The sequence below is a fragment of the Hyaena hyaena genome, unplaced genomic scaffold, assembly GCF_003009895.1.
Source record: "Hyaena hyaena isolate Hyena2069 unplaced genomic scaffold, ASM300989v1 scaffold_381, whole genome shotgun sequence".
Lineage (NCBI taxonomy): Eukaryota > Metazoa > Chordata > Mammalia > Carnivora > Hyaenidae > Hyaena > Hyaena hyaena.
This window is the reverse complement of record NW_024081012.1, coordinates 727099-754442: the sequence shown is the minus strand read 5'-3', so window position 1 is coordinate 754442 and position 27344 is coordinate 727099. Positions and strand designations below refer to the sequence as shown.

General features: G+C 36.7%; 1 protein-coding gene across 2 annotated transcripts in view; it reads right to left on the bottom strand.

Moving 5' to 3' along the window:
- The window catches only part of ARHGAP15 (Rho GTPase activating protein 15), a 629407-nt gene that overhangs the window by 544010 nt on the left and 58053 nt on the right, over window positions 1-27344 (bottom strand). For both annotated transcript variants that reach the window (XM_039250736.1, XM_039250737.1), the window contains exon 3: window positions 8541-8609. In XM_039250736.1, coding sequence (XP_039106667.1) covers window positions 8541-8609 — 69 coding nt within the window. The remainder of the gene's footprint in view (window positions 1-8540; window positions 8610-27344) is intronic.

Genomic DNA, 27344 nt, shown 5'->3' with positions numbered 1-27344 from the left:
CTCTCCTATAAATAAATAAAAAATATTAAAAAAAAAAAAAAAGAATTTTCTTCACTCTTCTGGAGGCTTTTCCTGTATCCCACCTTTTCTTCCTCATCCTCAGTTTCTTTCTTCTTCCCTAAATTCTATTTCTTTGTGTCCTTGATTTAAATATGTTATTCTTTATTTGCCTGTCATTGGAACTCAGAAAGGAATGGCCTTCCCAGTTCCCATCTGGGCAATTTATTAGCATAATTCAATTGTTTTGTTATAACCTAATTTTGGTCTAGGCAGTAAGGAAGAAAGCACTGCTCAATGTTAATAGCCTTTGTTATTGTTGGTGTGTATGTTCTTTTCTTTAAATGAAATTCAAATGTGGATAGGAGATGTTATTGTAACCTGTTTCTGTTTTCATGGCTTCTAATCTCCTTAATGTCACCTGAAGGCCCTTCTTCACCTGAGCACTGTCCCCCTCTCCATATGCCCCCCTGACCCATTTTCCTTGTTCACCATATTCTAGTGAGTGTGGTATTCTTGTAGTTTTTTAAATGGACTTAACTTTGTTCTGACCTCCAGACCTTTGCACTTGCTATTCCTCCTATTCACAACCTTCTTCAAGTTCTTTGCTGGACAAACGCTATGTATCCTGCAATCTCAATTTAAATGCCCCTTTCAAAGAGCGCTTTTATGATTACTGAGTCTAGGCTAAGTTAGCCCCTCTCTCATAGAAACTTGTGTTGCTGCCTCCCTGGTATGTAATTGCATGGTATTGTAATTTGCATTTAAAGAATGATGCCTCCTTTACTTGTTTAAGACTTCTCTCCATTCTTGGATCACAAGCTCCTCGAGTAAAGGGCATGAATACTTAGCATATCATTGCATACCCCAAACTTAGCAGAGCACCTAGAACAGGGATGGCCTCAACAAATACAGGAAATAATAAAGACGCTTCTGTTGAACAAAAGGAAGGGCAGGTAGAACAATGACAACCAGGAGATGGTTTCTATTAGAGTTATTAAAATATATCACATGTTATTAACACACAAGTAACTTGAAGATCTGGGAGGATGTTATTTCAGAAAACCTAATTCTATCTTACTAAGTAAAAATTTGAAAGCCTAAAGAGCTTTTGGAAATTTTTTGCAATTTAAGGAAAGCACAGCCAGATCAATAGAATTATTCCTCCGAAGTGGCTGTCCTTTGTTTTAAAATAAGAAAACACTGTATGCTTACAATGTCTTTCATCCTCAAAGCCCTCACAAGTATTAATTAATCCACAAAATGATATCTGGCTCCAAAAGGTAGAATCTGAGACTTAAGGTTTATCTGCAAAAGCCTGCTTTGCCCCCAAGCCATGGCAACTTCCTGAGCTCCATCCTACAAATCCTCCTAGCTCAGGAGGCAGCAGATGATTCTCTAAAACCTGCCACAGGCTTTTGACTCCTGCAGGGTTATCCATAGACTGTCTCATACTCTTTTGATAAAAATAAAGATGATAAAAATTTAGCATGTTATAAACATAGTTATTTTTGTCAAGCATTTCTTTAAGGGAAAAAGGAAAAGTGCCCTGAAAATATTTGGGTATCATCTACAGTTAAAACAGGGAATATACAAGATCAGAAACAAATGCATATTAGTATATTTGACATTTCATGTTTAAAATCTTTGCTGCATTACAGCACTTGTCAGGCCACCATACGGATTCCCAGAAAATAATTTAGGTCCCTTGCATTGATAGCATATGGATTTGTATGCCATGTGGCATGAATGATGTCACCTGTCAGTGAACTGGGTAGTTTTAGAGATTTTAGACTCCAACCAGAAATGTATTTACCAATATTCAAATCAAATGCATTATGCTTCTGTTTAACCCTGTTGATCATAATCTACTTCATTAAAGGGGACACTGAGAGGTGAAGCATGGCTACCAGTGGGTGATGGCATCTATTGGCGTAGCCACCATGGCAGATTCCATTTTTGTAAAGTGAATCATTTTTCTCCAAGAGTGTGGATCTAATGAGATACTTCTGCCAGTTATGCTTAAAGCCAAGGCTTCTCATGATTTCTAGAAAATGTTCAGGGGAGTTCTGAATATAAGGGAAAAAAAAAGGATGAGATTTGTACAGCAAAAAATGTTGGAGATAAATAAGCTGAAAAAATCCATATGGTAAAAATACTACTGCATATATAGTAGTTCATCCTGGTTCATACTGTGGGAGCCTCTTGCGGATTCCAGAAGCCATAGTGGGAAGGAAGGAGTGTAGTTGAGATGGAAGTGAGGACATACAATGTTTGTGGGGAAAAGTATGTGCATCCAGGTAAAAATAATGTAAAGTCAAGTTAGTCAGATATAAAGAAAACTTTAGAGGTTCTGGAAAAGAATTCAAGTCTTGATGTGAAGGTAATGGATACTTAAAAGTTCATCAGAGTGTGTTGTTTGAGGAAATTAGTGATTAGTTTGTCATTGACCATCATAATGGGGTTATTCATAAGCAAGAGTTGTGGGGCAAAGAAGCATTTCTGCCTTTAAAATAACATTAAATAAGTAATTTAATTTAAATAGAGATTGATTGATAAAAGTTGAATATAACCTGTGTTCACAAGACAGAATAAGATGAGCAGGACTCAGAGAGAATCTAGGGAAATTGAAGTCAGGAATAAGTAGTAAATTGGTTGGCAGTTCCAAAAGAGTTGATGGAATTAGTGAATTAGTGGTGTGTGTGTGTGTGTGTGTGTTTGTGTGTGTGTATGTATGTGAAACAGAGAGTGAGAGAGAGATTGCAAACTAAAGAGCTTAACAAATTACTGTTTCTTTCTTTCTATTTATCCATGCTTCCTAATGCCACCTTTCCAAAGTCGTCTGGCCTAGAATAGAATATTGAACATATATATGCACAATCTATTAATATACTGTCCATCATTTGGGATATTCAAAATCAGTTTCATTTATTCTTGAGTAAATAAAAATTCAGAGTCAAGACAGCCACCTATAGACCAGTAAACCAACAACTGATCTTAATGTTAGGAAAGTAAATTGACAAAACTATTTCTGAATAGTCTAATATGCTTGAAATATAGGGATAGCATTAATATACCATTAGTTATTGATTCAATTTGAATAATAAACATAATTCAACTTTTAAAAATTTTTAATTAGTATATATTTTATGTTAAATTTTAAGACACTGTAAGGTATTGTTCAAATATAATTACATATATATTTGCATATATCTGATCACACATCTAATTGCATGTCTATATTGATATTAAACACACACTCTCATAGCTCAATTTTCAGTCTAACTTCTGCCATGGTTCATCAAATACTTTAGAAAAAAACATATGCATTTGCTATATCTTAAATACACAGCTCCTTTTTTTAATTAATTAATTTAGAAAGAGTGTGCATGAGCATGGGAGGGACAGAGAGAAAGGGAGAGACAATCTCAAGCAGGCTCCACGCTGTCAGCACAGAGCCCAACACAAGACTTAAACTCACAAACCATGAGATCATGACCGGACCTGAAGTCAAGACTTGGCACTTAACTCACTGAGTCACCCAGGCACCCCAAATATACAGCTCTTTATAATTACGTGTATGTACTTTATTTGCTCTGTAATAAAAATTAATGGAAAAGAAATACAATTGCTTTCCTATTCACTGGACAACTACACTTTGCCAGGCCTTATATGAAATCCTCATAAGACAGTGAGTGAGGCATAGCCCTCCTTTCAAATAGCTTACAGTTCAATAAGAGAGAGACAAGGAAACAGACAATTTTAATGTGATTATCAAAAGAGAAATTTTAAAGTCAGAGGCAAGGTCAGGCTACTTGGGATGCAGAATAAGGATTACCTGATTCAAATTTGAGGACTCAGAGAAAGCCTTCACAGAGAAAATGGTAAGTTGAGACCTGAGTAATTAATTTTGAAAACAAAGTATTGTTACATCTAATTAAATTAAAAAGCTTGTCTTTCTCTATAAATAGCCAGCATATATTTATTAATATCTGAATAAACAATATAATTTTAATACAACTTTAATATCTTAGTATTAAATCAATTGACAGACATGTCTTTTGTGAACAAACCCTAGTGCCAAAAGCAATGTAAGGGTAAGTATGGTATAATAAAGAAAATACAAGTCATGACCCCTAACTTCAAAGCATTTACAGTCTAGCTGTGGACCAAGTCTATTACATGAACTAGGGGTGAACAACACAAAAGAGTGCTGAGATGAAGGAAATAATTGTTACAGAAAATTCAAGCTCCTTCAGGGTGAGAGTCATGTCTTACTCACGTTATCATTCCTGGCCTGAGGGTATGTACTGGAGAGCAGATAATAAATAAGATAAATCAGGGATCATGAGAGAAGTCTATAGACTTGCTGTTATAGAAAATAGAAGGCTCTTAAATGTTTGGACAGGGAAAATGAAGTAATGGAGGTACTGTTTAAAGAAGATTGGTGTAGAATTGCTACACAGGATCAGTGGAAGGGGCACAGTAGAGAACAGGGGAGGGCTGGCAGGTTGAGATCAGAAGCATTTGAAGGCCTGGGCAAGGATGTGTGTGTAACCATAAAGAAAAATGTGGGTACCACACACATTGCAGAGAAACTGCTTTGGGAAATGGTGACTTATTTGGTGGGCCATAGATAAAAAATAGGATCCAAGGAAATGTCCTCTAAGCCTGGATACATGTTTGCTACTCTTAAAGACAGGCTTGATGGAAAGGGAAACCAGTTTTGGAAGAAGGTGATGATGGGTTCAGTCTGGGAGATTTCACTTCTAAGATGACAAGGAGACACAGTAGAATAAACCACTAGCTAGCACTTTAAGATATAGGAAGAAAGGGGCGCCTGGGTGGCTCAGTTGTTGAGCATCCATCTTTAGCTCAGGTCATGATCTCATGGCTCCTGAGTTCAAGCCCAGCATCAGCCTTGCTGCTGTCAGCGCAGGATCCACTTTGGATCCTCTGTTCCCCTCTCTCTCTGCCCTGCCCCACTCACTCTTTCTCCCTCAAAGTAAAACAAATTAATAAGCAAAAGAAGATATAGGATGAGATAATGAAAAGAAAAAAATATAGATCAGTGTATTATAAACTTGAAAGTAAAAACAAAAGCCATTAACTGTTTCATTTGTGCATTAATTTAACACACATTTACTGAGTTCTTAGCATGTTCTAGCAAGAATTATAATAATGGAAATGGAGTTATGGACATAGGAGACAATACTTCTGCTCACACAGAACATTTTCATGAGATAATGAACAAATAAAAAGAAATTGAATAATATGCCACATGGTGGCAAGTTCTATGGAGAAAATAATTTAGGGTAAGAGAAAAATGTGTAAATGGAAACAGTGGATTTTCTTATTTGTTTATTTGTTTTTAAGGAAGATTATAAAAGACCTATCTTTTTTTAAGTTTACCTGTTTATTTTGAAAGAGGTGGGGGGATGAGAGAGAGCATAAGGGAGGGGCAGAGAGAGAAAGAGAGAGAGAGAGAGAGAGAATCTTAAGTGGGCTCCGTGCTGCCAGTGCAGAGCCTGATGAGGGGCTGGAACTCACAAACCTGTGAGTCCATTACTTGAGCTGAAATCTAGAGTCAGATGCTTAACCAACTGAGCCACCCAGGCACCTTGGAAAGATCCATTTTAAAAGGTGATATTTGAATTTTTTTTTAATGTTTTATTTATTTCTAGGAGAGAGATAGAGACAGCATGAGCAGGGGAGGGTCAGAGAGAGAGGGAATCACAGACTCTGAAACAGGCTCCAGGCTCTGAGCTGGCAGTCAGCACAGAGCCCGATGCGGGGCTCGAACCCACGAACCGCGAGATCATGACCCAAGCGAAAGTCGGACGCTCAACCGACTAAGCCACCCAGGCGCCCCTTAAAAGGTGATATTTGAATAGAGATTCAAAGCAAATGAATGAATAAGCATTACAAGTTTCTGGGCCCAAAATAAATGATTTTGTACCAGGCAGAGGAAAGAGCTGGTATAAGGGCCCTGTGAGAGAAGTAAGGAGGTCAATCTGGCTAGAGTAGAATGAATGAGGAGAAGAAGGGAAAAGCCGAGGCCAGAGCCATAGCTGACACATGTAGAATCTGGTGAACTCTGGGATGTTTTTCAGCTTTTTCCTTGGGAGACACTGAAGGCCAGAGAGGAATTTGAATCAAGCAGCAGTGGGCATGACCTAGCTCATATGCCAACAAGATCACTCTGGCAAAAATATTTGTGTCAAAAATAAAAAGTAGAAAGCAGGTGTACAAGTGGCATGTCAGTTGGAGGCGATCGCATTAAATCAAGTGAGAGATGACATAGCATAAAGGTGGTGAGAAGGGAACTGATTCTGGATATATTCTGAAGATCAAACAAACAGCTTAACAGATGTTTAACTTTATCTTGTGAGAAAAACAGAGAGGACAAAGATGACTTTTAAAGCTTTAACTGAAGCACTTGGAAGAATGGAGTTAGCATCTAGTAAAATGGAGAAGATTGAAGGAAGCAAGTTTGGGAGAAAATCAGGATCCGTTTAGGGTAGGTTAAGTTAGAGATGTAAGTTAGACGTATAGATGAATATGCCACAATGTACAGTACTAGAGTTTAGAGCAATGGTCCATGCAGAAGTGGTTAGTGTAACACAGTACCTAAAACCATAGCACTGAATGATACATTGTAGGGAATAAACATAAAGAAAAAGAAGCTAAGTTGAACTCCAAGATGAAGAAGAACCAGCAAAGGAAATGGAAATGGGTGTCTAATTAATTGGAGACCTATGAGGGGTGCCTGGGTGGCTTAGTCGGTTAAGCGTCCGACTTTCGCTTAGGTCCTGATCTCGCGGTTCGTGGGTTCGAGCCCCGCGTCGGGCTCTGTGCTGACTGCCAGCTCAGAGCCTGGAGCCTGTTTCAGTCTGTGACTCCCTCTCTCTCTGACCCTCCCCTGCTCACGCTGTCTCTCTCTCTCTCTCTCCTAGAAATAAAAACATTAAAAAAAAGTTAAAAAAAAAATTGGAGACCTATGAGAAAGTGGTTTACTGGTGTTCATATAAGGAAAGTACTTCAAAGAGACTTATCAGTTGGGTTAAATTCTGAGATCTAATGAAAGAACTGAGAACTTACCAATGGATTTAGTAATGTGAAAGCAATTGATCACCTTGATAGGAAATTAGTGGTTGGGATAAAAGCCTAAAAAGGGGCGCCTGGGTGGCTCAGTCACTTGAGTGTCCAACTTGAGCTCACGTCATGATCTCGCTGCTCATGGATTCAAACCCCGCATCAGGCTCTGTGCTGACAGCTCAGAGCCTGGAGCCTGCCTCGGATTCTGTCTCTGTCTCTCTTTCTTTCTGCTCCTCCCCCGACTCCCCCTCTGTCTCTCTCTCAAAAATGTGTAAAAATTAATAAATATATTTTTAAAAGCCTAAATGGAGTTGGATCAACAGATAACGGAGGAGAAAAATTGACAACAATAAAGGTAGACAATTCTTATAAGGGAATTTTATTCTAAAGCAAAGAAAGTAATAGAGCAATGGCTAGAGTGGAGATGGGAGACCTAGAACGTGAAAAATTAAAGAAGATAAGAGAACTGAACTAGATAAATAAATACTTTTGGTGCTGAGGATGAGAAAGCCCCAAAATAATAGAGATAGAATAGCAGGAAACAGATAGGAATAAAGTCATCTCAGTGTGGTATCCTAAAAGCCAATGGGACTGACTGGCATGTTGGCCATTGTGAAATCCACCAGGAAGGATAAGCATAGAGAAAAAGAGTGTTATATTTACTGGAAAGGGGTCATTAATAGAAAGAAGTATCAGAATATCAGGAAAGTTGGGTTTATGTGTTTTTAAGATACCTCTAAATACTTCATTCATGTTACTTACAATGTTTCAGGCATTCTTCTAGTCATTAAGATACAGCAATTAAAAAATGGAAACAAAAAAATCTCTGCCTTCATGGATTTAGAATCTATAGGTAAGGGATTAATTTTTTTCTAAAAAAAATTGTCAAAATTTTCAGTAGGCCCCAAATAATCTCTGCCTCCTGTTATTCACAGCCTGGTTTAGTCCTTTCTCCTTGAGTGTGGACTGGAGTTAGTGACTTGATTCTGATCAAGATAATGTGGAAAAGTTGACAGTTATCACTATCATGGTTAGGTTATAAGAGATTTTGCCTTCTATCTTGGTAACAGAATCTGTTGCCTTCTCCGTTTGCATGATTTGAAGAAGGAAGCAGCCATACTGGCAAAGCCCATGGGGCAAGAAACTGAGAGCAGCCTCTGGACCACATCCCTGAAGGATCTGAATCCCTCCAAAAGCCATGTGCATGAACAGGGAAGCAGATGGCTTCCTCAGTCAAACCTTCAGATGTGACCCCAATCTGACTGCAAGAGTGATTGCAATCTTTTGAAATACTCTGAACTAAAGGACTCTGCTAAGCCACACCCAGATTTCTGACCCACACAAACAGGAGATAATGTGTGCTGTTTCAAGATGTTGAGTTTGAGGATCATTTATTCTGTAGCAGTAGATGAATAATACAGTATTGCAGGGAAATAATCACTTACCAATTGTTCCAATGGAGGAATGACATCTTTCAAGACATGCTGAGAATGATTCCTCCTGTGTCGGGATATCTGTAAAAATATTGACATTAGGTATTATTATATTGTTTCTCTCAAAAAAGCTTTAAATGATTTAAAAGAGCATACTTTAGTAAAAGTACACAGATCTATAACCATATCGAGATTCATTCAAGAAGTCAAAGTAGATAAAAAATGGAAAGTAAATGTTTTGGACATTGACTAAGTTGAGTAAAATGTGTACTCAAAGATGGTGGGCTACAACAATATCTCCTGTTCCACATACTCTTTTTACCATGTAACCTTGACATGGGGTCTATGTTCTTTCATTTTGAACCTGGCTTTAGGCCAAGTTTCAATTAAAAAACTACGGCAGAAGTGACACTACATGATTTAAAATATTAGAACATAATAATGTCATGCACTTCCCCCTTGTTCTTTTAGAACCCTCATATTTGGAAAATATTTACTATGTTGGGATGAAGCCCAAATCATCTCACACAGAGAGAGCCTTATAGGTTTTCTGGCTAAGAGACTAGCTGAGGTTTGAGCCTCATCTCAAATGCCAATCACAGGAGTATAGATACCTTCTGATGTTTCCCCCCACCAGCCATTGAGTCACTCCCCAACCCATGTTTCAAAGTCCTAGTAGAAGCTTAAAACACTGTGTAATAGACACAGGCTATTTCTGCTATGACTAATCTGAATTTTTGACCAGGTTCTATAAGCATAAAATAAAATCATTGCTTTATACCTCTATATTGCAGGGTGATTTGCAAAGCTGAAATAGTAATTGGAACAAAATATTTAATATTGAAACACTTTGTGTTTATGATATGAACTTAGCTTTTTCAGAGTCAATATTCTATTAATTTACATGTCTTCTTCTACAGATGTATTTAAACATACAATAATAAATAGCTAAGTGTTTTAAGAACAACATTTTAAAGATGCCTTATTGTTGTTTCTATTGAAGCATCATAGGCAGATTCTATAATAAAACAAAAAGGGAAAAGAGCAATTTATAATGAAACATTGTATTGTTTGATAACTTCAACAGAAGCTATAATTAATAATACTATGTTACTAGATAGGAATTTTCCAGTATTTTACATGAACGAGAGAGAGGAGGGTAGGAAAGAAAAGGGACAAGGAAGTAGGAAAAGAAAGAATGAGAAAGAGAGAGAGACTGGGGGATGAGTGTGAGGTATTAAAGAAATAAAGTGGGGCTGCCGAGTGTCTAGAAAATAACTTTGGATGCCTTTGAATCTGGCACGTGTAACTGATTTAAGGAATTAAATCAATGCCTGTTAAGATTTTGAGAGAATTGTATTACTGAAGAAATCAGAAGCCTGACCTAAAAAGATCTGTGACTTCATACAACACTTGAACCCCATGTTTGCTCCACAAAACTGCACTGTGAAGGCAGTACAACCTCCAAGGAAACTATTCTCTTCAAAGCTCACTTTAGATGCCACCAGTGGGGGATAACGGAGAAGGACGAACCTCTAGAAAGCAGAGCCAGAAACCTTGGAGAACAATGGGCATGGGGAATTATCCCAGAAAGGAGAGCCAGAAGGGCCAGGAACTGACTCTGCTGTCAGGGTAAGGGTCTCACAGGGCCTGCCCAGCAGGCGTTCATGATCATTTGGGTCAAGGGACTGTTGGCTGTTCACCATTTATTTCCTTTACAAACGAGAGAGTTTTGTTTGCTTGTTTCCTGTTATCAAGTTCTTGCTCTGCCATTGCCTATTGGATGTGATGGGAAAAACAGAACAGAGAACTTATTTTTCAAGTTTTAAACCTTTAACCCGCTGGAGAGAATCTGGCCTGATGGAGAGAGTTCTATTTGTCACCAGCTATTCTGATATTGGAGTTTGATGTGGTAACTGAAGTAGACTTTTGGTTGTCTTCTTTGGGGAGGCGGAGAGATGTTGGAAGGCAGATGCAAACTGATATACGGTGAAGGGGAGGGAAGGCTGTGGCAAACCCTGATGCTTCCTCACCAAAATTCCATCCTTTTTCTAGGGCACATATGGAGACTGCGTTTCTCAGACTGCCTTGCAATTAAGAGTGGCCACATGACTAGTTCAGACCAATGGGATGTGAGCAGAAACAATAGCCACTCTCTCCATTAAAGGCTATTAAGCAGTGAGTGCTTTCCCTCTGTGTTCCCTGTTTCCTCATATACTGGCTGGGCGTAAACATGGAGAGAGGTCCTGCAGGACGATGAAGGTGCAAGACGGAAGAAGACTGAATCACCATGTGGAGAAAAGCCAAACATAGGCCAGAGAAACTCATTTTGTTTTATTGAAGAAACTTGTTACTTTGGAATAATTTTTTACTTAGAGAAAGCTGTAGCAAGAGAGCTCCTGTAGAAAATTTCCTTCTAACTGCTATGTAGCAAGAAATAAACTTCTATTCCTTAGAGCCACTGTGTATTTTAGAGAATTTTACAAGTACTAGCATTACCCTAAATAAAACAACCATAGTTGATCTTAATTCATTTTGAAATAAATACATATATAGTATGTAGTAAAATTATACATATTACTTAGTATATATTATATAGTGTGTATTATACATTATAACATATTATATATGATATATGACATTTAATATTCATATATATTTGGTATTAAAATCTTTTAAGGAACCAGACACTTATTTCATACTGCTATACATTTGAAAACTTACTTCTCTTAACAATTAGTCATTGTATTAAGATTTATTATCTTCACTGAAAATTTTGTATGTCTTACATTCAATTTACAAGGGTGGAAGAGTTCTGGATTTTTTTTTCTTGTTCCATGTCTTTGAAGCCTGTTGGGATTTCCAGTCTTTAGTCCAGTCTTTGTCTAAAAATCATTCTCTGAACATATAAAACACCTTAAGCTTTAAATGTTAAAGAAAGTAGTATCAATCAAATGTCTCTACAATATTGATGAATAAGCACCTGGGCAGTCTCTTAAGTCAGACTTACCACTTCTTCTATGGCCAACACATGCCCTCCTTTCTCCTACCACTACTAGGCTTTGATGGCTATATTGGCCCATCACCCTCTAAATGGTCTCTTCTAGTCACTTTAGAAAGGTTTCCTATAAGACAATGCTTTAAGATGTGCTGTGTGTTGCTGTGAGAGGCACAAGAGATGATTCTAGCTGATGAATATTTTAATTTTAATTATCATTTACACAGTCATAAGATTTAGCAGAAAAACTTATTACACAAAGCCATTTATTAGTGCTATGAATACATTTTCCATTAAAATAGAGTAAATGATATAGTTAAATAAGTAATATGTAGTATGCAACATGGAAAAAAACCCTACAAACATAGCAAGTGAATGATTGAAAGTTGGGAAAGAAGTTTTAATGAGAAGAATTCAGAACAGAAACATTTTCCATTAAAATAGAGTATAAATGATACAGTTAAGTAAGTAATATGTAGTATGCAACATGGAAAAAACCCCTACAAAATATTAAGTGAGTGACTGAAAGTTGGAAAAGAAGTTTTAACGAGAAGAATTCAGAACAGAAACGACCAGTTACTGAGCACATACTTATTTTGCCCTTGAAGGGAACAATTAGGTCCATGGGATAGACAAGAACTCAAATTGAGAAATGATAGAGTGTTACTGTCTGTAAACACATATACTGTGTTTATTATTTGCCAGACACAGTTCTAAGTATTTTGCATATATTAACATACTTAATTGTCACTCTTTTTTCATAAATGTAAAAACGCAGACACAGACAGTTTCAATAACTTTAAAAATCCAGAGCTAGTAAGAGGCGTGGGTGATATTTAACCAGAATCTAAGTCTTTAAATATTGTACTTGACTGCTTTGCCAGTGATATAATGTATATGCATAAAGGCAGTCATTGCATTCTTGGGAAACTACAAAGTTGAGATTTCCTGCATGCATATGGGGATATTTCCAAGGTAGAAATTTGAGTCAAAATTAGAAAGTTGTACACATTTACACAGAAAGCTAGAAATCAAGTTTCAAGTTTGGTATGAATCATCTTAATTTTCCTTTAGGGAAAGTAATATTGCTTATCATTCCTAAATCAATAAGCCAGCCACTCTATCATGTTCAACCAAGTTATGGAGAAGCAGAGGAAAAAGAGAACTTTCATCACCTGTCTTTTGCTTTAATGATCTTCTCAGTTAAGCATTAGACACAGAAATGTGTTATCATCCCAAATCAGATTACTCTGACCAAGACTTATGATTTAGGAAACCTGGATCCAAACCTGCTTAGTTGTGTCACATGGATATGAATAAAAGTTAAAATATTTCAAGACCTCCATCTTTATGTAATTTACTTAATTGAAATAATAATTTAAAGAACACTTGAGGTCAATCAAAACTTCATGAAGTAAGTTTGAAGGAAACAAAGGCACTCCTAAGCCATACATAGTAAAATAATAGAAAATCTTATAGATTTGTACATGTTTATCCATCAATAGCTTTTTATTAGCATCTAAAACTTTTGCACATTTTTACAGTACCCCTTCTTGAGAAATGTTTCTGCTTAGGACATTAGATGTCCTTATGAGCCAATCATTTAGTCACTAAACATCTCTTGTTTAGTACCTGGTAGTTTCTAATAGTAGATGTTCAAAATATACTTGTTTGATGACATAAAATATAGCTAATGCTAGTATCGAAAAAAAGAGTACTTTATTTTGGACAGTCCTAATTTTTTCTCAATGACTTCAGGACTTTTTAAATATATCTGAGGTCAAAAACCTATGTTTTTAATTTTTTTTTTAAAATTTAATGTTTATTTTTATTGAGAGACAGAGAGAGACAGAGCATGAGCTTGGGAGGGGCAGAGAGAGGGGGAGACACAGAATCTGAAGCAGGCTCCAGGCTCTGAATTGTCAGCACAGAGCCCGACTCAGGGCTCGAAGTCACAAACCTCAAGATCATGACCTGAGCCGAAGTCAGATGCCCAACTGACTGAGCCATCCAGGTGCCCCCAAAAACCCATGTTTTGTTCTGCAAATTACTTCTGGATACATTTCAGAATATCAGCAATGGTGGGCTCATTGTTCAATCTTAGATCCATTTATTTTTGGGAGAATTCTTTTAATTTTTTTAATTTTTCTTTTTTTCAGGGTTTATTCACTTTTCAGAGACAGAGAGAGCATGAGGGGGAAGTGGCAGAGAGAGAGAGGCTCTGAAGGAGGCTCCAGTCTCTAAGCTTGTCAGCACAAAGCCTGTCACGGGGCTTGAACTCACAGGGCCATGAGATGATGACCTGAGCTGAAGTCAGATGCTTAACCCCCTGAGCCACCCAGGCTCCCCTGTGGGAATTCTTAACCATTAAATTTGGAAAACTTGAAAAGCAATAATAATATTACCAGTAGCTTGATACTTTATTTTAATACACTATTTTCTCTGTGAGTTACAGAAGCATTTCTCCTGAGGAAGGCTTAAAATATAGTTTTTATGTATGTTTGCTTTCTTTTTTGTTTCCAAATATTCTGAAATAGTATACAGATCCTTCCTCTAAACATAAGTGGACATGGATGTATATCTACTACATATTTATTTAAGTGTCCACAGCCTGATTTTGTACTAGTTTTTATACTCTTACATCATGAAATATTGGTTTCAACATTATTTTCCAATTCCCAGTTGAGAATTTTATGAATTGCTACTTTTCAACTTATTGCCAGTATTTTGTAAAAATAAACCTTACCCATTTAAAATATATCTGGCCTATTGACTAAGAATGTTACTTTGGGGCACCTGGGTTGCTCTGTCAGTTGAACATCCTTCTTGAGCTAAGTTCATGATCTCATGTTCATGATTTCGAGCCCCATATCAGGCTCTGGGCTGACAGCTCAGAGTCTGGAGCCTGCTTCAGATTCTGTGTCTCCCTTTCTCTCTGCCCCTCCCCCACTTGTTTTTTCTCTCTTTCTCTCTCTGTGTGTGTCTCACTCAAAAGTAAATACATAAACTTTAAAAACAAGAATGCTACTTCACAGTTTCTTTTGAAGCAGGCTTGTTTATGTCTTAACTACGTTCTATCACAGTATTCTGCGTCTTAAACAACTGAGCTTTAACAGTAAGTACCTGAACAGTTAGCCGTCCCTCCTCTGAAAAGAAGAAAAAGGAAGGCCTTCTCTTTTTGTGATGATGCCATCTTCTTATTGACTTAACAATATTCAGTAAATAGGAAATATTTATAGCTACCATTGAAAAAAAAATCTTGAAATGCAAATAACATCTGACCTGGATTTTATGGAACCTCATATCAGATGAATGTATTACCAAACTACTTTTAGATCAGATCTATCTTTGTTTCCACCTACCAGTCTCCCCACTCCTCTGCCCCTTCTCAGGTACGTTAGCTTCATAATCGTGCAAAGCAAAGTGGAAGAATACAGTACTGAGGGTGCAATGCAAATTTTTCTTTAAATTCCTTTCTGTTCTTACTATATACATCATAATTAAGTTTTCCAGATACATTTTCCTCCAAAAAGAAAAATTAAAAAGTCATTTTTTGGAAGTGTCTTCATTTTTTCCCCCTTCCATTTCTTCTTCATTCTAATCTATTTAGAGAATACGAAGCTGATGGGGGGGACTAGTACTTGGTACGAAGTAAAAATAACAGAATTTGGGCATATTATTTTCCTGGTATAGGAAGGTCTACTATGAAAGTTATACATAAACATGAAACATTCCACATAGCTCTGATTTTAAATAGATTACCATTTTTGATGAACGTTTATATCTTGTGGCTTAGAGTTGAAATAAAAATCGTTTGAATAAAAGCATTAGTTTGCTCCAACATTTTCCCAGACATGTACGTTTTCTGAGGCATACCTCCCATTAGCAACCTCCCTGGATACTTGGATTAAAAAACAGAAATAAATTTGTGGTCAAGTTTAGTTGTTATCTTCACAGTTTCTCAAAAGTCCCCCCCCCCACCCAGACACTTCAGTATATCCCAATTCTTATGCTCAAATCTTCATTTGTTTTGCCAAATTCTTTTTCTTAAAGCTATTAATCAGATAAGAAAAGTTCATGAAACTTTTTTCGGGGGGGAGGAGAATGTGGAAATGCAGCCAATATTTCCTATACTCACACAATTTAGTTGTTTAGATATAATAAACATCACCCTAACTGATGACTGTATTTTTTAAATCATGTGTATGTGAGAGGTAACTGCTTTGGATGGGGAAAAAAAGATAAAATATGATGATATTATCTTATCATGCATTTAATCTTCTAATTTTATCCATTGGTAGACACATGGAAGTTCACACATGTAAAATCATAACTACTCATCCACTAACTATATGTATCTTTCATAGTCTTAATAGAAAGTAATGACATTAACCATAGAGAAACCAATTTCTTCTGTTTTGCTCCTTTTTAATGTACCACTGGCATATTACTTCACATTTAAGATCTCCTTCTCCCTCTGCCTGTGATATCATTCAGTTGCCATACTGCACACCCAGTAAGCAAATGCCCCCTTTTCTGTTTGTTTGATCTTCTGTAAGCCTCTTTTGCTGTATCTTGTCAGTCAGAAATCTGACACCCTCTCTTATCTCTCTTATCCCCTGCAGAAAATAAAAGGGAAAGATTCAAAAACACTCTGAAAGACATACTAAAATTTTTCAGGTTTGTTGTCTTCTTTTTTTTTTTTGTTTTTTTTTTTTTAGTTTGTTGAATATTATTTGCTCAGCATCTGAGCCATCTTTGGTGGTCACCAGTCTTTCAATCTTGGGCCGGGTTTAGGGGAGTTAAGTTCAGCTCCGATTACATTTTATTATCTCCCAGATAGCCTAAGAGAAGCACCTGCTGGAATGATTTCACTTCTTAATCTTTCTCCCTTGCTTTATTCAGTCCCAAACACATGTTCCTGCAAGAATAAAATCAAACTACCTCACACCTTCCTGTTGAAATAAAAAGTAGTTATATAAAGTGCACACAGCTTTATTTGTTGCTAAATACTGTTCCTTTAGTCCTCTTTTTTCTTTTTTCATGCTTTCAATAGAATGATTGTCTCCAAGATGTTTTAGATTGAGAAGTGTCATCCATGGGACCTTGGACACACTACTATTCTAGCCTTTTAAAGCATGCTCTTGAGATAAAAAGTGCCAGAACCAAGAAACGCAGTTATACCTGAGTAATATAATTTTCTACACTTTTTCATGCAGAGTACATTTATGTGTTGTCTTAGTTTTCAGTTTACATTTTTCTCTGTAGGTCCATTCATATTTAGACATGAATTTCCAAATTGATAGGAGAAACTATGTACTAAAATAGACACATAAACACTTTATTCTACTCATAATACTATCATTGGTATTAAATCTAAGGCATTGTATACCTCGTTAGAGCCACAGCTATAAAGTTACTATTGTTAGTACATAATATAGCTTACTTACTACCTCCTTTACTCTTCACAACAGAGCTATTACTCCATTGCTAAAAAATAAAAATAATATAACACTTGGACCAAACTGAGATTCTCTTAACAACTGCAAATCATATGTTATCTTTTAAATAAAAAGATTCAAGACAACAGAAAACAATGCCAAGACAACTATCTCATAAACACCTCAAAACAAAGGAAAACAGTAAACAAAGAATTATTGAGGCCCCAAATTGTCAAACAGTCCATCTAGTTTAGCCAAATTATAAACAAATCATTGTCAAATCACCGTTTGACTATGTTGGGCAGAAACAACCTATATCTAATTTTATGATGTTTAATGGTCCAAAAACTCTGAACAAATTAGAATCAAGTTTTATTTTCAGTTTCAAATATAAAATCTCTTTACTTGCCCTGAAGTGCTTACATTGAAATATTGAGTTGACTTCTTACTTTTTCAGGTATATGTTCAATCCCTGAAGAAGAGGTTCTGTCATTTGGAAAGTAATCCACAATACTTGGTTTGATCCATGAAAAGTAAACTGTGACAAAGATATTTACTCATACTCAGACTTCTATAGTCTACTGACACCTTTCTTCATACATCATTGTTTTCTTACTTCAAAGCTGGGACATGTACTAACTCACTGAAAATGCTCTGCCTGTGTTTAAAGGTCACTTCTACAAGCATTACAGGAGGCTGAGCTTTTCATAACTGTACTATTCTTTCAAAATTTAACAGAGTTTTGGTCAAATATTTAAAATATGCACGTGAAGACTCTCAGTAGCTTCAGGCGATATCTAATAACTGTATCTTTCCAGTTTCCTTTCTTTATATATTCTTTGAGGTTTTCAGAGACCCCAAACTCACCTTCTGCTGCCGAAAAAGCAGATTTAGTTCTGAAGGTTAATCCAACTCAGCAGGATTGAAGGATGGCACTTTTCCTTGGTCGTAAGTATGTTGGCTCAGGCCAGACAGCTGTTAGGACATTCTCCTCTGGGAATCGTGCCCTCAACACCCACCGTTGATGCACATACATGGTCTACTGGCTGCCGACTTCCGTGCCCATCTGCTCAAATGGCATGGTGCCCACTCACAAGTTGGCTGGATCCTTGCCCTTAGTGTGTAGATGCCAGGCAATGATGGGTTTAGATGGGCAGCCTGCATAATACTACAAGTGACAATTTTTTCTTTCTCTCTCTATAATATCTGTCCTCTGTGCCTTCTCTGAAAGTGAAACTCATGTTTCTCCACCTTTGATTGTGCCTGCGAACACGCATAGCCATCTGCAGGTACATGTACAAATATATATACCCCACCTTCCACCACAAGTAAGATGAAGCAGAGGAAAGGATCCTCAGAGCCCCAGATGACAAGTTCTAACACTGAAATGGGTTGGATTGTGAAAATCCCGACCACCTGGAGTCTGTCAGAAGAAATTTAGCATGGGTGTAAGTACAGCAGACCTCTCACAGATAGCAATGTCACCAGGAAATAGTTTAAGTTAGAGCACTTTTTGCCTGTCACAGCCCCAGCACAAATTACTTGCCTTGTACTGAAAAGGCGCATACCACAGTAAATGAAATAAATCACACAAAAAGAACAAGCCTAACAGGAACGCGATTTATATGCTCAGTGGGGGCAAGGGTGCAAGCTATGATATTCAGACCTCAGAAATAACCCTGACCAGAGGTCTTAATGGAAAGAAAAAGAAACAAAAATAGCATCTCTCTTTCCAATCTACAGCAAACCCGTAGAGAGGAATAGATTGGCATAGGAGGTTGTGACTTTAATGATCCAAAGCATATGAATGCTTGTTAGCAGACAGCAGACAGACATAAGTAAGAACAACAGTAATGGCTGCATCTGCATGCTGGCCTATGGCACTCAGAGCAATCAGGCAGCATTGGAGAGCAGTGCCTGAAGGTATGTTAAAGCCATGCTTTCCTTGTGTGTTTATTTAAGGGTGATTGAATTCAGGGTGTTGTCAGTCTGCCTTGGAGAACGGTTATCCAATGTGTAGGCATGATCTTTCTCCCGGAATATGCTCTGTTGAGTGAGTTAGTTATGTGTGACTACTTGCTCTGTCCTAGTCTTTATACAGTGCCAAAATCCTCTAGTCCAAGTTCCAAAGGAACAGGGCCTAAAAACTTTTGGCTCCAGAATCAAATTAGGCTTCTCTGCTTCCCTAGCCAGAAATGCATAAATACCCAATGGCCAAAACCAAAGAATTTGACATTGTGGAATGAATAGAGCTGTCATATACCACTAAAGTGTGGAAATATCTACTGTTTGAAGTCAAGACTAGTTCAACATCTTCAGTAATCAGAACAGACTTCTTTGGACACCTTCATGGGTTAGTCTGGCTTTTGAGTGAGAATGTTTCTGGCAAGCTACCGCTTCCAGATATCAGAAATGCAAGAACATACGGTTTATAAGAGAAAATCTGCCATTTTTTGCATCAAAAAATTCTCAAAGGCAGCACATTTTCAAAAAAGACAAATCCCTCACCCTGTTCTCCTGATTGACCTTCAAGTTAGCACCACATGCTTAGATGTATATATTTTAAAAAGACTAATTCAAGAAGAGTAAGTTGGTATACTTTGAAAAAAATAGTTATGTGAAACTCAATTTGGAATTATGTGGGGGAGTTTCTGGTAAAAATAGACAATAGGTATAATCACCTAAGACTCCTCAATCATATTACTATGCTGTAACTGTTAGAGTTCCCAGAGCAAATCATTTTCCTCATGATTTATCATGCCTTGAAGGTATAACAGTAAGAATTACATACTACTAATTTATTGAAAATGAAGAAAAACAGGTGTCCTGTCTAGGGAATCTTGAGGGTAAGCATTATGTTTTACTCATCTTTAAATCCATCAAATTTATCATAGTAAGGAATACATATTATAGTATCAGTCATTCCAAACTTTATTCTGTGCCTCTTTATACATGTGACTTATTATTTCATTCCATTCACCAAAACCTTCAATAGCCTGTAATGTCATCCTCTAAAGTATCTTGTTGGAGGAGCGCCTGGGTGGCTCAGTTGGTTAAGCATCCGACTTCAGCTCAGATCATGATCTCACGGTTCTGGGTTCGAGCCCCATGTGGAGCTCTGTGCTGACAGCTCAGAGCCTGGAGACTGTTTCATATTCTGTATCTCCCTCTCTCTCTGACCCTCCCCTGGTCACACTGTCTCTCTCTCTCAGAAATAAATAAAACATTAAAAAAAATTTTTTTAAAGTATCTCGTTGGAAACATATTCATCATTCTCTTCAAAAGTCATTGGTCTTTTCCAAATAAACTCTTATAATTTCTCATAAGAGATTTGCCATCTTATCTTACTAAAATAAGGTAAATTTTTCAAAATGATCCCTTCATTAGTCTATAGTTGCAATAAGTGATACTGGTGGATGACAGCTCATTGATCTTGGTAGTATATATGATGCTTGGGGCTCAGGCTCCTCTTCTAGAGGAAAATCTTGAGAAGTTATAGATAGATACAGATGAGTGTAGATATAGGTAGATAGATATATTTCTGCTTTTAAATAGCATATAGATTATTATTCTGAGCACTTCTATGTTCTGTTATCACTTACTTTATCACCTGGTACCTCTATTCCCTGAAATGTAAAATATGGCATAGCATAGTAATTATTCCTTATAGGATTACATTAGGAATGAAAACGTTAATACATATACAGCTTCAGCCACATGGTAAGTCCTCATCATTATAAATTTCCCTGTATCAATTGTATCATTCCTCTTCCAGTAGTCCTTCTAGCAAATATATTCTAATAAGTAGGTAATTAATATTAACCCAATGTATTCATAAAGTCTTCAATGATTCTAGGGTGCCTGTGTGGTTCAGTTGTTGAGTGCCTGACTCTTGATTTTGGTTATGCTCCCAAGGTCACATGATCAAGCCCTGCATCAGGTTCCACACTCAGTTTAAGATTTTCTCTCTCTCTCTCTCTCTCTCTCTCTCTCTCCCCCCCCCCCACTTAGGCTCTCTCTATATATAAATCTAAAATAAAAAATAAAACCTTCAATGATTCTAGAAACTCTCTTAAAATGATTTGTTTCTTTACTTAAAGAAATCCCAATCATTTATTTCTAGGATATTTTGAAAATATTTTGTTAGAAAAATCTTTAAATACTCAGGAGTGCTTAAATCTATGCCCATCAGGAGGTGAAAGACTTGGTGTCATTTTAGAATTCTGCCTCCTGCAATCCCACTTCTGGCCTTCAATGAATCATGTCCCTCCCACAAGCAAAACGTCATCTCCTCCCGTTATTCCAAAGAGTCTTATCCTATTATAACATCTCCTCAAATTCTAAAGTGTCATTATCTAAATCAACACCCCACTCTCTCATTGGCTCAAAGACCAAACTGTAGGTACCTAAACCCAGTTTTGAAAGAAGTTGAGCTTGACTGAGATCAACCATTAAGTAGCAAAGACAGGAATCAAACAGTTTTGTTCTGTAGCTAGTAGTGTTTAACAAATACTGCGTGCTATCCATGCTATGAAGTAGTTATGATTATCGCCCATGGTGCATAGATGATAAATCCAAGAACGCTGAGAAAAGACTGTAAGTTAGTAAGGGTCAGAGGCTGTGCTGTTGGTTAAACCAGATTCATGTGACTCAAAACCTCATACATTCTGACCCTAAATGTTTTAAATGCTGAAGCTACTGGCCTTCAAAGTGGATGCTCAGAAAATGCTTGTTTCCTGACCATCACACCGCACTATTTGCCAATTAAAATATGCAATAATGTTTATCACACTTTCCCTCAATTATTTTACACCTAAGTTCCTATTTTCTATTTTCACCATATTTCAGATAAGGAATCATTCTAGTCAACTTGAACATTAGCTGAGAAGGAATAATAATAATAGCAATGAGAAATGAGCAATAATAGAAATGAAGAAGATGAATAGACTAAAGATGTATCAAATTTACCATTATATCCACTCAAAAATAGTGCTACACATTTGTACTTGGTGAATCCTGGAAGTGGAAAATGACTATCTGTTCTAGATACCATACCATACTATATCATACCGTACCATATCATACCATACCATATCATACCATACCATACCATACCATACCATACCATGCCATACCATATTCCATAAGTATGGCAAAATTTTCATAGCCCTCTCCCTCCCTGCAGAACCTCCATGAAACTCCTCACTTGGAAGCATCAGGTACCATGAAAGACAAAGTACAGCTAGCTACCACCCAGGAAAGCTGCACTCTAAGGCTCACTTGTTCATTTTATGCAGCCAGATGGCTGTTCCAGAACTGCATCAGACAGACATTGAATTGAGAATCTTCCAAAGTCTTGACTCAGGGTCACCTGGCATCACAGAGGGCAGACAAGACTATAGGGCTGTGAACTAGATTAAACTTTACCTACTAAGCAATGGGACCCTCAGTTCCCATGCTCAACCATTCTTTCAGAAATGTGACCTGAAAAAAATGTATCCCTTCATCTAGAAGACTTGAGGAATCTTCTCTGGAAGAGCAAATGGCTTCAAAGTCTTTCAGATCCTGAAACTTAAATATCCTCAATGAAAATCTTCTTTGAGGGTGTTCTACATGTTCTACAGAGAAGCTTGTCAGTCAACAAGCCCAGCACCTCAATTCCAAACATACACGGAGAATTTTGGTGCCTCTTTTTAAAACATGCATATTCAATCATGGGTCATGAGAAATTAATCATTATATGATATAAAACACAATATTTATATACTGTACTTACAAATAATAATTGTATCATATAGAGTATATCATATAATACTACATAATTCTATTATATATAAGTTATAATTACTGTATTATATACTTATTTATTGAGCTCCATATAAACTGCATTTTCTAAGTACTGAATAAAATAGCCTCTGCTTTAAAGTTTTTGAGTAAAGTCCCAAAATGAAAGAGAAATATCAGAACAAGCAAGCATAAAAAGGTACTCAAAATAAACAGAAATAATATCAAAAAAGAAAGAAAATAAGTTAAATACTATTGTGATATCATCAAGAGATAGGGAAATATATAGGATTCAAAAAACAGGAATAATAATTTTAAAAGGCATTGGAAAATTAAAAACATAAATGAGAATAATTAACATATTTTTTGGAGGATATGAAAAATAAATGTGTCAGGAAATAGTGAGAAAAACAGAGATGAATTATAAAAAAGAAGAAATAAGAAAACAATCTAGCATGTTCAGCATCTGCCATATGGAAAATCAAAAAAGGAAAAAAATAAATGCATGGTAAGAACTTTTAAAATAAAGTACAAAAGAATGTACAGAATTTTATGATATGAGCTTTTTGATTGAAAGAGCCTACCAAGTATCCAGTGTAACAAATTAAGAAGTAGGTCATGTAATTTTATAGAAGTAGAAAGAATGAGAGGAAGATCATAGATATCACATAAAAGTATGGGAATCAGAATGGTGATGGACTTTTCTAAAACTGACCAGAGTCTAGAAGTATGATTTCAAAACTTAAGGAGAAAATATTATAAACCGAAAATCATGTAGCCTTTTAAACTACCAATCAACAGAATTGAGTAAGAACATCTCCAGGTATAGAAAGATTCAAAGCATTCATTTTCACCACATTCTTTTTGGGAAACTACTGAGGAAAATACTTCAGCAAAATGAAGGATTTGACCAAGGGAAAAAAGACTTCCAAATAAGATGTATAGACACAGGACAATGAGATGCAATGAGAAGCCACATGTTCACAGATGTGTGTCAGGCCAGCAGAGACTTCAGTCCAAATTGAACCAAGAAGATGAAGATCAATGGAAAGAAAGAAGAGAGAGAGAGAGAGAGAGAGAGAGAGAGAGAGAAAGGGAAAGAGGAAAGAAAAGAAATAAGGGGCAATATTATTTCCTGGTTCAGTGTTTGAGAAAAAAATTGATAGGAGTTTCACAGATTGCTGGCATCTTTGGGAAAATTAGCTATAGATGTGACAAATACAAGTAAATTAAACGAAGGCAATCATTAACTCCACAAAGGAAAGTTGAATCCAAAGGAATGATGGCTATATAATAATTCTTGGCTCATCTGCATATATTTAGAAAAACACAATAATGGCAACTAGTAATTTTAAAAAAATGTGATAGAGCTATAAGGGAAAAAATTGAAGGAAGGGAAGGGAAGGGTATGGAGTGTAAGAGAACTAATATTAAACTATCATAACAGAAAATCAATGCATAATACTTAATATATATATACATATATATATGTATGTGTATATATATACATATATATGTATGTGTATATATATACATATATACATATATATGTATGTATATATACATACATATATATATGTATGTGTATATATGTATATATATATATACATATATATATAGCGTGTGTGTGTGAAAAAAAATGAAGGTTAGTATAAAAAAGAATCAATCACCATAAGAAAAAAGTAAAACTGTCGAATGTGGTTGCCTCTACAAAGTGGGATAAATGAGTAAAAGAGAAGCCAGAGAAATGTTATGTTTAGTCAAAAGTTTTGTAGACTAATGTCTTAAATTTATGTATAACTTTGATAAGGAATAATAACTGATTTCAACTTAAGTGTAACATATCATTTAAAAATTAAAATTTTCTAAGGGATGTTGGGGTTTCTCAGTCAGTTGAGTGTCCAACTTTGGCTCAGGTTGTGATATCACGGTACGTGGATTGGAGCCTTATGGAGGGCTCTGCACTGGCAGCGTGGAGCCTGGAGCCTGCTTTGGATTCTGTGTCTCCCTCTCTCTCTGCCCTTCCCCTGCTCGTACTCTGTCTTTCTCACTCTCAAAAATAAATAAACATTAAAAAATTAATAAAAACATAAACAAATATTTCTTCAAGTAGTCTTGAGAGAGAGAGAGAGAGACAAAGAGAACAGGCAATTACACCTAATTGGATAAATGCCCAACCAGGACCCTCAGCAATCAATCTATACCACAAAAAAGTCCCACTTGCCTATCAGATCCTGTATACAAGTGAAATACAAAAACAATTATAAGTCTGATTCTGCCGGGAATTACTGTTACAGAATCACAATGGTAATAACCAGTGGATTCAAGCCCTGCATTCACCATTAAACTGTGTGATTTAGGGCAAGTCATTTAACCTTTCTGTATCTAAGTTTCTTCATCTACAAAATACAGAATATATCCTTTTTTTTTCTAATTTATTTCTAGGAGAGAGAGAGAGAGAGAGAGAGACAGCGTGAGCAGGGGAGGGTCAGAGAGAGAGGGAGAGACAGACTCTGAAATAGGCTCCAGGCTCTGAGCCGGCAGTCAGCACAGAGCCCGACGCGGGGCTCAAACCCACGAACCGCGAGATCATGACCTAAGCGAAAGTCAGACGCTCAACCGACCAAGCCACCCAGGCGCCCCCAGAATATATCTTGTACCTCATGGAGTTAGGGGGTGATTGAATGGGCTAATGCTGCTAACATGCTTACAATAGCACCTGGTATAGTAAATGCTCAGTAAAAGTTAGCTGTTCTTATTATCAAAAGAACTGAATTTTGAATGACAGCATAAGTCCTTTAAAAGTAAAGGCATCACCGTTTGAGCTTTTTAGGTTTTCCAGTTGACAACTTACTCTCTAATGCGCTCACTAAGGGCAGTGAAACAATCAGAGTCAAAGGACAAAGGAAAAGGAAGTGGGGACCTTAGCCCCTCTCCTACCTCCCTCTAGTTAGGCTTCCTCTTGTCCTGTGAAAGCATTTCATGCAGACAAATGAGTCTTCCCAAACTAATAGCCAAGGAATAAAATGCTTAGGTGTGTACTCAGCACCAAATTAGAAAGACACATTTGTGCTATTATTTAACGAGATGTTTATCTTTCTGGACATTAAATACAAGAAGTTGGAAAATCAAATCTTGGTTTTTATTAGTAGGTGAGGTGCTAGTAATTCCCTGATTCTGTGACGTCCACAGAAAGCTTTTCATATTTGTGCCTTTTACAGAAATCTGCAAAGAAAAAGAGAAAGCCCCTTTGACTAGTCACCTACTCAAAACCTTTTCATTTTCAAATCAAGGGAAGCTGCCAAAATTGTATTAATTTTTAAAAAATAACTCTCTCAGTAATGCTCCCCTTGGATGAATAAAGAGGGAGTCTAATTCTGAGCCCATTTTTTATCCTCCATTGTGTACACCCCACAATGTACGAGTTAGCTCATTAGTGCTCTCGGCAAGGGCCATCATGTTTAAATGATCAAAGTGTTTGTTTGGGGAGAAATCAGTCACATAGAGTAATGGTTCCCAAACTGTGATCCTGAGCATTTAGAGGAGAGTCCTCTGTGGTTCATTTAGGAGATATTTTAACGGAAATGTGAAGGCTAATAAAATATAAGACCAAGTGGGAATGACTTGAAGATAAAGGGACATAGAATGGTCATTATATTGATTTGGGGACAGGGATCTGAAATCAGTGGCAGTTCAAAAATGAGAAATAAGAAGTGTAAATCATTATGCATAAAACAGGTGCAAAATAAACCTAGGAATTGATGATTCAGGTCATATGCTAAAAGGAAATTTTTATTACAGACACAAATTCTGTCATATAACTCCTAAAATGAAAACTATATATAGATAAACATGAAAACAGAACACCTGAACTTAATAATCTTTCAAATAGAATTTTTCATAGATCAAAAGGCAAATTCTTGCTCCTTAGAAGTAGAGATGATTTAAATAGGGATTGCTAAGTTTTAACCATAAACAAAGAAAATATGTTTTTGTTTTTATTTCATATTCTCAAGTTTTTCTGGTGATTTGTGGCATTACTGCCGACCTGATTTTCCTCATCTAGCCACAGTGAGAGACATTCCCAAGTCAAGCAGCAATAAAAAGTAAAGTTGAAAGTTATTTTTGAAATTTTGGCTTCAAGCTCTATAGAAACTTAGTGGAAAATTTCCTGAAGAAATGTTAATAGTATTCATTAAATACCCTTTGGGGCACCTGGGTGGCTCAGTCGGTTGAGTGTGCAACTTCAGCACAGGTCATGATCTCCCGGTTTGTGAGTTGGGCTCTGTGCTGACAGCTCAGAGCCTGGAGCCTGCTTCAGATTCTGTGTCTCCCTCTCTCTCTGCCCCTTCCCCACTAGTGCCCTGTCTCTCTTTCTCTCAAAAATAAGTAATCATTAAAAAAATTAAATATCCTTTACCACCTCACGCCAGTCAGAGTGGCTAAAATGAGCAAATCAGAGAACTCTAGATGCTGGCGAGGATGTGGAGAAACGGGCACCCTCCTCCACTGTTGGTGGGAATGTAAACTGGTACAGCCCCTCTGGAAAACAGTGTGGAGGATCCTCAGGAAATTAACACTAGAACTCCCCTA